This window comes from Triticum urartu, chromosome 2A (assembly GCF_056163025.1).
Source record: "Triticum urartu cultivar PI428250 chromosome 2A, HENAU_Tu73, whole genome shotgun sequence".
In the NCBI taxonomy this organism is placed as follows: domain Eukaryota; kingdom Viridiplantae; phylum Streptophyta; class Magnoliopsida; order Poales; family Poaceae; genus Triticum; species Triticum urartu.
Genome location: NC_141874.1, coordinates 707998620 through 708011045, shown reverse-complemented (window position 1 = coordinate 708011045; position 12426 = coordinate 707998620). Strand labels below are relative to the sequence as shown.

Genomic DNA, 12426 nt, shown 5'->3' with positions numbered 1-12426 from the left:
AATGAGATCACATCATTAGGAGAATGATGTGATGGACAAGACCCAATCCTAAACATAGCACAAGATCGTATAGTTCGTTTGCTAGAGTTTTTCCAATGTCAAGTATCTTTTCCTTAGACCATGAGATCGTGTAACTCCCGGATACCGTAGGAGTGCTTTGGGTGTACCAAACGTCACAACGTAACTGGGTGACTATAAAGGTATACTACGGGTATCTCCGAAAGTGTCTGTTGGGTTGACACGGATCAAGACTGGGATTTGTCACTCCGTATGACGGAGAGGTATCTCTGGGCCCTCTCGGTAATGCATCATCATAATGAGCTCAAAGTGACCAAGTGTCTGGTCACGGGATCATGCATTATGGTACGAGTAAAGTGACTTGCCGGTAACGAGATTGAACGAGGTATTGGGATACCGACGATCGAATCTCGGGCAAGTAACGTACCAATTGACAAAGGGAATTGTATACGGGGTTGCTTGAATCCTCGACATCGTGGTTCATCCGATGAGATCATCGAGGAGCATGTGGGAGACAACATGGGTATCCAGATCCCGCTGTTGGTTATTGACCGGAGAGCCATCTCGGTCATGTCTACATGTCTCCCGAACCCGTAGGGTCTACACACTTAAGGTTCGGTGACGCTAGGGTTGTAGAGATATGAGTATGCAGTAACCCGAAAGTTGTTCGGAGTCCCGGATGAGATCCCGTACGTCACGAGGAGTTCCGGAATGGTCCGGAGGTGAAGAATTATATATAGGAAGTGCAGTTTCGGCCATCGGGAGAGTTTCGGGGGTCACCGGTATTGTACCGGGACCACCGGATGGGTCCCGGGGGTCCACCGGGTGGGACCACCCATCCTGGAGGGCCCCATGGGCTGAAGTGGGGAAGGGAACCAGCCCATAGTGGGCTGGTGCGCCCCCCTTGGCCCACCCCCCGCGCCTAGGGTTGGAAACCCTAGGGTGGGGGCGCCCCACTTGCCTTGGGGGCCACTCCACCCTTGGCCGCCGCCCCCCCCCCCCTAGGAGATCCCATCTCCTAGGGCCGGCGCCCCCCCTTGGGGAGCCTATATAAAGGGGGGAGAGTGGGGGCAGCCGCACCCTTGACTCTTGGCACCTCCCTCTCCCCTGCTACACCTCTCCCTCTCGCAGTAGAACGGCGAAGCCCTGCTGCGGTGACTCCTGCATCCACCACCACGCCGTCGTGCTGCTGGATCTTCATCAACCTCTCCTCCCCCCTTGCTGGATCAAGAAGGAGGAGACGTCACGCTGACCGTACGTGTGTTGAACACGGAGGTGCCGTCCGTTCGGCGCTAGGATCTCCGGTGATTTGGATCACGTCGAGTACGACTTCCTCATCCCCGTTCTTTGAACGCTTCCGCGCGTGATCTACAAAGGTATGTAGATGCAATCCGATCACTCATTGCTAGATGAACTCATATATGGATCTTGGTGAAACCGTAGGAAAATTTTTGTTTTCTGCAACGTTCCCCAACACAAGCAGGCTAAACCCTAGAAGCTAGCCTATGGTATGATTGTTGTATGATGATGTTGTCCTACGGACTAAAACCCTCCGGTTTATATAGACACCAGAGAGGGTTAGGGTTACACAAAGTCGGTTACAATGGTAGGAGATCTTGAATATCCGCATCGCCAAGCTTGCCTTCCATGCCAAGGAAAGTCCCATCCGGACACGGGACGAAGTCTTCAATCTTGTATCTTCATAGTCCTGGAGTCCGGCTGAAGGTATAGTCCGGCTACCCGAACACCCCCTAATCCAGGACTCCCTCAAATGTGTCGGTGTAGATTGTATTTGGAGTCCCTCGAACCGTTGATGAACGATCCCTCGTACCACCCACGAACGACCCCTCGAACCGAAGATCGAAAGCACAGCCTCTCTACTTGGTTGCAAGTGTGCATCCTTCACAATCCGGCAGCGCTTCGCCGTCCAGAGCTAATCGTCGCCGGAGAATTATATGGAGGATATTAGAACCACACTGGTCTTCTAATTATGAGGACAAGATGAGTAGCCAAGCTCTAATTAGTCAACTAGGACCAACTAGAACATGAACTAGAAGAACTAGAGGAGGCTCCAAAACATGTATGCACCATAGAGCAAAAACCTCTAGTATATATATAGGTTGGAGGAGGAGAGGGAAGCTACCAAGGGGGAAAGTCTTCCCTTGGGGCACCGGCCATGGGGAGGGAGTAGGACTCCCTCCCCTTGTCCAATTCGCCCCCCCCCCCCCAGAAGGAAAGGGAGGTGCCTTCCTACTTGGACCCTTGTGGCCCAAGTTTCCTTCCACCTCTTGACCTTTTAAGGCCTGTTGATATTTAAATTAAATGTAAAATGTTCTAAATAACTCTAGACCATTATATATATAACATCTTCAAAAACATTCCACATATATATAATTTATCGGTAATACCCGATATTACCCGATACTCTCCGAAACCCTTCCGGTGACCTCAAAACACTTCTGGATCCTCTTGGAACTATTCCGGATATTTATGAAACAATTCCACAAATATATTCTCATGATTCCCATGCTACTAACACCCAGAAGATAGTGATTGCATTAAGCTTGTGACCCCATAGGTTCGGTAACTCATAGACATGAACGAAACCGTTCGTTCATTGACCGACAGCGGGACCGTGGACGTCCGTATCGGTCCCTATGAGCATACAAATGATATTCGAGTGAACCTTTGGTTATTATGTGATGTTATGTTTGCTTCGCGATACTTCACAAAACCCATGATGCATCGGTATCCTCCCAAGTCATCACTATGTTTGTTATACCGAAATCCTCATTATCGGTTTTGTTCTTCTTTCTCATTATTGTGTTTCGGCATCCCTGTGACGAAGTCACGTGTGTCTGGCCGGATGATAATTGATGCCGTCATGCCGAGAGGGCTCTAAGAAGATCTCTCCATCGTCGGAGGAGCAAATCCCACTCTCGAGCTATCAAGTCACTTGTCAAACTTTCCGATGAACGTGTAAGTTGTCTTTATGATCACCATGTTACAGGTGACATTTGAGCAACCCCAAAGCCCACCTTACGGTAAGAAGTGACCACGATACTCTCATGGTCTAAGGATCAATATCACAAGTTAACACTCCGTGTTATTACAATTGAATGCAAGCAATATTAACTCAATTCATAACAAACAAGATTGGGTCGGTTCAATATTATCGTTCTTCAAACGTCATAATCTCAATGTTGTTTTAGGATCATCGTTATACTTAACGATATCCTAAGATCCGAAAAACGTGATCAGTAATAACACTTGAGCTAGTCTTAGAGGCGAGACTAGAAAGCTTTTATTTTACTGTTTATCATTCCACACGTGCATATGAGTTTTCCACTGAATCGCATATTCCAGGATCATAGCAGTTATAACACAGAGTATAAACTCTATAATTATGAATATGGAAATATAATAATACAAATATTATTGCCTTTAGGGCATATTTCCAATAGTTGTTGCCATTAAGGTTAAAACGACGAGGTTTATTCATATTGATTGGGTTTACTTTGTCTACATCATGTCATCTTGCTTAAAGCATTACTCAGTTTGCCATGAACTTAATACCATAGATCATGCTAGATAGCAGTCGATTGGTGGAGTAATAGTAGTAGATGCAGGCAGGAGTCGATCTACTTGTCACGGACGTGATGCCTATATACATGATCATTGCCATGAATACGTCATAACTATGCGCTTTTCTATCAATTGTCCAACAGTATTTTGTTTACCCACTGTAGGCTATGTGTTCGAGAGAGAAGCCTCTAGTGAAAACTATGCCCCCCGGGTCTACTTTTACCATATTAGTAAAAACAAAATACTTTGCTTCAATTTTACTTTTTTTGTTTTACTTTACTTTTTTTGTTTTACTTTACTTTTTATCTATCTATCACTATCGGAATTAATCCTTGCAAGTAACGAGTTCAAGGGGATTGACAACCCTCTTGCCAGTGTTGGGTGCAAGTATTTACTTTTGTGTGTGTGGGTGTTAAAGACGAGAGTTTGCTTGATTCTCCTATTGGTTCGATAACCTTGGTTCTCATCAAGGAAAATACTTATCTCTACTGTACTGCTTCAACCCTCCTCCTCGGGGAAGTCGCAATGTAGTTTACAAGTAGTAGTGTCCAACTCATTGGGAGCTCGGAGGTACTCGAGACGAAATACCCGGATCATGGTCTTGGCAAACACCCATACTCATTTGAGCACGCTATTTTTTTGAATGCGAAGATACTCATCGGTGTAATCAGTCGGAAGGCCATATGTTATCACTCTGATTGCCGTTGATTTTTTTTGATATGCACTAAATCCAAGCAAATCGGTTGCATTCCTCCCGCGAGTGAATAAACGACAATTTTCCTCTCAATCATGAACAACACGAACAAAAATAGATCTACGCATTTGATAACGCCAAGGGAAGAGGTGAGCCATAGAGGTTGGTACCTCGGCAAAGTAGTCTTTCATGAGCATATTGTGGTCGAGGGCTCGGTTGCCAAGAATGCAAAGACGGCCAACCGTCGATGTGCGACGCTTATTCTTCTTGGTACCTCGGCAAAGTAGTCTTTCATGAGCATATTGTGGCCGAGGGCTCGGTTTCCAAGAATGCAAAGACGGCCAACCATCTTCAAATTCTTGGACGAGATGCAACAAGAGGAGGTGCTCAGCATCGTTGTCAAAAAGCATCTCCTCTATGTCAGAATCATCCGACTCCGACTCCAAGGACAAACTACAATCATCCATATACAAAATAAATTCTGTACTTTGTCAAAGATCACCTGTTGGACGGAAATTAAATCAGAAGGAAAGCTCTATATATTACCTTTGACCGGAACCAATTTCCCCAGAAGCAAAGCCACCCGTAACTTCCCCACCGCTGGCCGATTAGAAATCCGCAGCCGCCATCGGCCCCTTCTTCCCCTCGTCGCCTGCCCGTGGGTTTGGCAAGCACAGACAACTGCGTAGCTCACTCGTGACCGGAGCAATTGGATCCGCCCGCAACTAGCCACTCCACGAAGCTACTTGGCGGATCCATGGCGCCGATGGCTGCTGCCCACCTGCGGCAAAAATGAGCCACCCCTGAGGTCCAATCTTGGTGGAGAAGATGTAGACGAGGACGACCGAAGCTCTCCACGACGCGGGGTGGCCGGGAGAAGCAAATACCCCCGGACATTTGCGGTAGGGGCGGCAGTGGAATGGTCGGCCCGAGCTGAAATTTCTCTCCCGCCAAGTCACGTGAGGGATAGAGGGAACCACAAAAGGGAGGGGGAAATGGTAGATTTGCCGGGTACATCCCAAAATATGGAGGTCGCCGCATAAATTTGTACGGGTCGGGCCGATATACAGAACTTGCTCGGCACGATTTTTCTTCCGTGTCCTATATATGGACGGTTATTTAATTTTTGACAGCTTTTTAATTTTGCGGGATGGGTAGATATAGTGCATCTGCTAGACTTGCTTTCATTGGAAGCATATTTTACCACTCTAGCCCTCGTGGGTCATCACTGTGGGGAGGAGACATGGAGATCACTGTAGAAGATCAATGTGCTCCCAGAAATTAGAGTTTTCTGGTGGCGTGTGGTAAAGGATTTTCTGCCATGTTAGGCCGGTCGTAATAGGGAGTATCGTATAGTAGTATAATGCATATAATATTAGTGTATATTACTATCTCCGTAGTGCATAATATTATAGACTAGTATCTTAGGTAGTCTCATTTATTGCATTACTTCATTTGATTCTATGTCATCTCATCAAAATTGTGTAGTTGACATGCATGATACTAGTTATGATACACCCATTACAACCAGCCTTACGGCGAGCTGAAATGACGACATATCAGGACCTTATCACACTGCCCTATGTGCGGGCATGATAACGATTCATTATCCCATAGCCTGCTAGAGTATGATCATGCAAAGGGGTTCGGGAGGCGGCTGCTCCTTACTTTGAAATCAAGAAGTCTCAAGATATTTGATCATCAGCTTATAAAAAAGAGTGAATTCCGGCTTTTACCCCCTAATTAACCATTTTTGACACTATTTACCCCATTTAACAAATTTTCATCCAGATTACCCCATTTAGTGACAATCTTGTCTGTTCTTACCCTTTTTAAATTTTAAGAGCCTTCTTGCAAAGATCATGTTAATTTTACTTGAGACTAAGTGCCCAAATGTACATTTTTATAAAAACAAAAAAATCCGACCCTATGATGCCAATAACTTTTTTTTGCAAGAATCATGTCAATAACTGGTAGTACTAATTTTCAATGGACACACATCATTGGAGCCCACTAAAAACACATGTATGACAATAGCACTGCAGACATGTAAAATAGACTGTGGTGTTTTTGTTTGATGATCTCCCAAAGCTTAAAATAAGTGGTTCCTATGATGTTTTGCATCAAAGAAGAAAACTAAAATATCATCACATTAAACCTAGAAACCGAGTACGAAAGTGTTACGCGCCGGGCACGACCTCATCTGGCGCTCCCGCGAGCGGTAGGGGAGGCAAACCCTACCGCTGCCGCCAGGCCCCCTCCTCCCTCCCTCGCTGCCGCCAGAGTCCGCGGCCGAGCGACGCCTCGCCGGCGCTTGCGGCGGCTGGCATGTTCTGGTGTCGGCTGGCGCGTAGGCGGCTTGTGTCGGCCTTCGATTCCTCTCCTTGTCGTCCGGGCACTACTTTGGTCGAAGGATTGGACCTCTCCAAGCTGCGGTCCATCGCTCGTCTCGCGCCCCATAGCAGGACCGACCTCGTCTCGCGCCCGGCAGCACGACCGACCTCGTCATGCCCTACAGCACGACCGAGCTCGTCTCGCACCCGGTGCAGCAAGATGGGTCGATGGAGGCCAGTTTTGGCTGGCCTATTGGGTCTCGGCCCTAGGGGCTACCCAGGGGTGTGAAAGGTGGGGCCTTTCCACTCGTCTCTTTTGTTGGGGTACCAGCGGGTCTCGGGTGAGGTGGTGTCAAGGTCTTGGATGCCAGGGCGGTGACCCTGGTGGTGGTAGTACGGTGCACATGGGTAGAGCCCGTGGCTCGGTGTTGCCCGGTGGCCATGGCCGGGTGGGCGGCGTGGTCGCAGGGGTGTGGCATACGGTGGCGGTGAGTGTTGACCGAGGTGAAAACCTGTTCGATCTTCAGACGGACCGGCGGCGGCGAAGCTCGTTCCCTTCCTGAAGGCATCGTCGTGACTCTCATTGCCCATCGTGTTGCTCCAGGGGAAACTCTGATCCTCAGGTCGGCTGTTGGTGGCCCTCTGGTATCGTAACCTTCCCGAAGGTGCCATCTTAGAGCCCACGGTTTGTCGTATGCGGCTTCATCTCTTCGCGATGGCGTGTTCACGGTTGAGGACCCCGGTTGCTCTTGTAGTGCTAGGGGTGGTGTTGTGCTCAACGCCTATGTATCATGCCTTGGTGTGTGCGTGTGTTGCGGTGGCGTGTGTTTGTACTGATTGTGGATGATTGTTGCTTTATATATAAAGTGGGACGAAAGCTTTTTTCAGTAACCTACAAACCACAACCCACAATGCAAAATTGAACGTACTTGACCGCCAAAGATAACTATTCCTCTTTCCCTCGATGTGGTGCGCACGTACCTGACAGCCATGAGAAAAAAACTGGGTGCGGCTAAACCAAGTGACCTGGTCGGGCATTGGAAAAAATGCCAAGAAATCTGATAGCAGGGAGTTAGCAAGCAGATCACTCTCAAAAATCTTACTGGGGTAAAAACTGGCAAGACTCTTGCTAAATGGGGTAATTGAAATGAAAAAATGTTAAATGGGGTAATTAGTGTCAAAAATATGGAAGTAAGGGGTAAAAACTGGAATTCACTCTATAAAAAAAGATGATGTGAACAGATCACTTTGGTGTGGGCAATTTGGCACTCACGCAACAAGTATACACATGGGGAGGAGTACCAACCACTACAGTCAATAATCATCATAGAGGAGATTGTTCGTGCTCTGGAGCTGCCGCCAAGTGTGGAAGTTCACAACAATGGTGTGCAAAAATGGCAGGCCCCAGAGGCCGGATGGATCAAGTTGAATGCAGACGGGGCAACTGATTCAAGGAGTACAGGAGGGGCAGGTATTATTGTCCGAAATGACCAAGGGGCTTGGCTGAGAGCAGCTTGTTTCCGATACGAGGGAGTTACTGACCTACTGTCCATAGAGCTCTTGGCCTCTTGAGATGCGATAAGTATAGCCCCTAGAGATGGGACTTCAACAAGTGGTAATTGAGACCGACTGTCAAGATATTCAGCGCCTATGGGAATCACCAGAGAAAAGTCCATTGGTTATCACATATATTCTATGTGAGTTGAAGGATATGAGTAATTTGCTCCAGGGATTCAAGCTGCGGTTTTCTAGTCGTTCTACGTACTAATGTAGTGGCTCACCGTTTCCCACTTCTGTTAAAACTTTTGATGTAATCCCTGGCTGGCTGGCTGAGGTTGTTCAGTCACACATGCTTGCGCCTGTTGAATAAAGAGCCTAGGGGCATTGAGCTTCAAAAAAAGAACAAGAAAAAAAAGAGGTGTTGGCCGTTCCAAATGTACGTGGACAACTCATGTGCACACAGCTTAGCGGTTCGTTATCTTAAGAAAAATATAAATCAACAACTCATGTGCCCAAGAAAAGAATGTAGCCCAACCACACGGCTGGGTTATACCAGAAGCCAGTACGAAATGAGTACGCTATATTTCTGCACACGCCAAACTCATGATAGCTCCTTAATTACTTAGCTCGGTTCAGTTCCACGCACGACATTATTACAGGTCGAGCTCCTCCCTGCTACACACGTACGGATACTATATGCATAATTTATCTCGTACTTAGGAGAATCAAATCCCACGCATCAATCAATTTAAAATATTTAATCGCGCGCCGCCGGAATGGTCAGGCAAGAATTTCGTTGAGAGACTTGGTGGCCGCCGGCATGGGCGCGGCGGCGACCGCCTGCTGCTGCTGGAGCTGGAGCTGCTGCTGCATCAGCTGGTCCTTGGCCTGCTTCTTGCGCTTGGCGAGGTCGAGGTCGCGCTCCATCTTGCGGCGGTACATCTCGGCGAAGGTGATGGGTTCTTCCAGTATGGGCTCCTCCCCCTCCCTCACCGCCAGCGGCCACACCCTCGCGTCCGGCGCCGGGTTCTGGAACGTCGCGATCGACAGCCGGCTGCTCTCCCCGTTCACCACCGCCTGGTGGTCCGCGTTCTTGAACCTCCCGTTGCTCATGAACTGCATGCACAAAGCACAGTAAATTACAAATGTTCAATTAGTGGTCGATCGATCGAGATGCTAGCATGCATGGCACGGAAGAATATGAAGAGAGTACTGACGTGGCCGTGGTCGCCGAGGTTGACGACGAAGGCGCCGGAGATGGGCTGGACGGTAATCCAGGTCTTGCCGCCGTCGCGGGTGGCCTGAAGGCCGCCGACGAGGTCCTGCAGGAGGAGGGTGATGGTGCCGGGGTCGGTGTGGCGCTTGAGGCCCAGGGTGAGGTCCGGCTGGGGGCAGCGCGGGTAGAAGTTGACCACCACCTTCTGGTCCATGTCAACGCACGCCTTGGCGAGCGCCTCCGATTCCAGGCCCATCGCCTCGGACAGCACGCCCAGCAGCTTGCACGACAGTCCCATGAGTCGCTCGCTGTATCGCTCCACCACCGAGCGCCACCCCGCCGGCTTCTCCGGCCACCGCCCGTAGTCCCTCGCCTTCACCGGGTACGAGAAGTAGGTCACTATCTCCCTCCAGTCCTGCACCGCCTCACCCTGCATCGCCACACAAAATTCTCGTGAGTTTCTTCATCCATGCATGGATCAATTTGTTGGAAGGGGCTACAAGACAGTCGACAGGTTTTTTCGAACGGTTCAATCGATTCTATTTCAACCATTGGATCAAAATCTAACGCCCAGCCTTCGTTTTCAACCTTGCGCAGCTTGCTCTTCTTCCTCACACACTGTCTCACCGAACCACCCCACGGACCACCGGCCGAACCGCAGACCACCACTGCCTGTCAGCGGCGCTCCAGCACTGCCTCATCGCCTCGCCCTTCCCTCAACATCCACCCACCGCCATTCTAGCACCACCCCCACCGCCATTCTAGCACCGCCCTTAGCCATCCCTCTAGCCCCAGCGATGGCCGTTTTTCTCTCCGGCAAAGCCCCACCACTGCCGTCCACTTTAAATCCTAAGATAGATAATGGGGTGATGATGGCAAGTCCCTTCCTTCTCTCCGACGAGGCCACTCTTCCTTCCTTTATTCAAAACCGACTGACTGCAATCTGTTTCATCTTAATTTTGTATAGTATTAAATCATTTTACCTGGCATGGCATGCATGTGCGTGTGTACCCGCCAAAATAAATAAATAAATGCGTGTATACCTGCAGGTGGCTGGAGACGATGAAGCCGCCCTTCTTGCCCCCGGACATGTCGTACCGGAGCTTGTCCTCGGCGGGCAGCGCGAAGAACTCGCGAGAGAGGCGCGTCATGTCGGCGATGAGGTCGGCGTCGACGCCGTGGTCGACCACCTGGAAGATGCCCCATCCCTCGCAGGCCGCCGCCACGCGGTCCCGGATCTCGGCCCGGCGCGCGCCGTCGATGCCGTCGAGCGAGATCACCGGCACCGCATCGCTGAAGCGGTCGTGCGCCACCTTGGGCCGCTCGTCCTCGTCCCGCACGAAGGACGGGCGCAGCGTGGCCTCCCCCCACGCCGCCGTCGGGAGGAACGTCTCGTTGCTCACCGGCGCCATCGATCCGCACTCCGGGGATCGTCCGCTTGTGTCGCGGCCGGCGTCTGTCTCGTATGATGGTTTGTTTCTTGAAGGGCTAGCTCGGTCGTTTGGGCTGTGGTTTTCTGGACGTTGTACACACGCGGATATATACGGCCGGGAAGAGGGCATTGTGTATACTACGTTGGAAGGTGAGGGGCAGACGCGACCTGCAAGTCGCGCGTGCGCACGCAACTAACCAAGGAAGTCGCCCTCGGGCACTCGTGTTAGGTGCGCAACTAACCGGGCCGCACCCATGCATCCATCCAGCCGTATCGATCGACCCATATACGCACAACACACACATCACACGCACACACACTACTAGACACCCGCTATACACCAACCAAGATTTACAACCTATACATCACCGCACGTCATCTTGTAGACGTGTGAGCTACTACCTCCGTCTCGGTGAATAAGTCATTCGCGTAGTTCTAGGTCGACGATTTAACTATTTAAATATGTATTATACGTGACAAAAAATATATATTTAAAAACTATATTCGTGTAGAAATCTAGTGATATACTTTTCATGACAAATAACACATGTTTAATTCCTTAAATCGATGACCTAGAACTACGCGAATGACTTATTCACTTAGACGGAGGTAGTACCCCGGATGAGACACCCACATCGATCCAGAGATCGATCTTGGGCGGGCTGGGTGGCCACCGCCACAACCAATCATCGAGCCACGAGCTCATCTTCGAAAATTAACTACTTCCTCTGTTTCTAAGTATAAAAGTCTTTGGAGACATTGGACCACATACGGAGTAAAATGAATGAACTATATATTCTAAAATGCATCTATATACATCCGTATGTGGTTCATAGTAAAATTTCTACAAAGACTTATATTTAGGAACGGAGGAAGTAGTTAAGAGCGATCGACATGCATGTTCTTTTTTTACTTTACGGGTGACATGCATGTTCTTGCCACATCAGTATATGGGGCAACGCAGTGGCGGTGCCAGCATAAAAAAGTTGTGGGTTTGACCCGCAAAAATAAGTTGTGGGTTCAACAGCCCTGGTCCTCAGATTTTGGAGTCCCAAAGCAAAATTAGAATGTAGGCCCCTTATTTTAAAATTATTATTAAAGATAATGGCATCAAACAAAACTAGAGTTATACCATCTCTGAAATTGCGTCCTTGAGGTGGTCTTTGTGCACGATGCGGCCTCCTATTGGCAACTCGTCATTCATTGTGGTCGCGTGAGGGAGCGATCAGGTGTGATCGAGAATATCCGGCTAGGGAGCATAGGAGATCAAACGTCGACTGATAGGCAGCCAGACAGGGGTGATTGTATATGACGTCAAACAAGTTGCCTTTACAATGTAGCGAGCTAAATTGTGTAAATTGTGCTCACACCATGGTGAAGGACAAACTAAATTTTTAACGTGGTGAAACCAATAGCACGAAGAGAAAGTTTTGTGACAAAAATGTATAATAGCTACTTCCTCCGTCTCATAATGTAAGACATTTTTCGACAATGCACTAGAGTAAGAAAAACGCTTTACATTATGGAACAGAGGGAGTAGATAACAACTACAGTTAGCATATGCGAACACCATAGTAGATTATCAATGTACATCACAGATATAAAGTTGGTAGAACTATCAACCATCATCTTATTACAATCAACCTGT

General features: G+C 48.8%; 1 protein-coding gene across 1 annotated transcript; it reads right to left on the bottom strand.

Annotated features, from left to right (window-relative positions):
- Positions 1 to 8693: 8693 nt before the first annotated feature.
- Positions 8694 to 10877, bottom strand: F3H (flavanone 3-hydroxylase). Its single transcript, XM_048703447.2, has 3 exons — positions 10390 to 10877; positions 9348 to 9776; positions 8694 to 9246 (listed from the first exon to the last, which is right to left on the bottom strand). Exons 1-3 carry the CDS (start codon positions 10756 to 10758, stop codon positions 8911 to 8913), a joined length of 1134 nt encoding a protein of 377 aa, XP_048559404.1. The 5' UTR covers positions 10759 to 10877; the 3' UTR covers positions 8694 to 8910.
- Positions 10878 to 12426: the final 1549 nt, after the last annotated feature.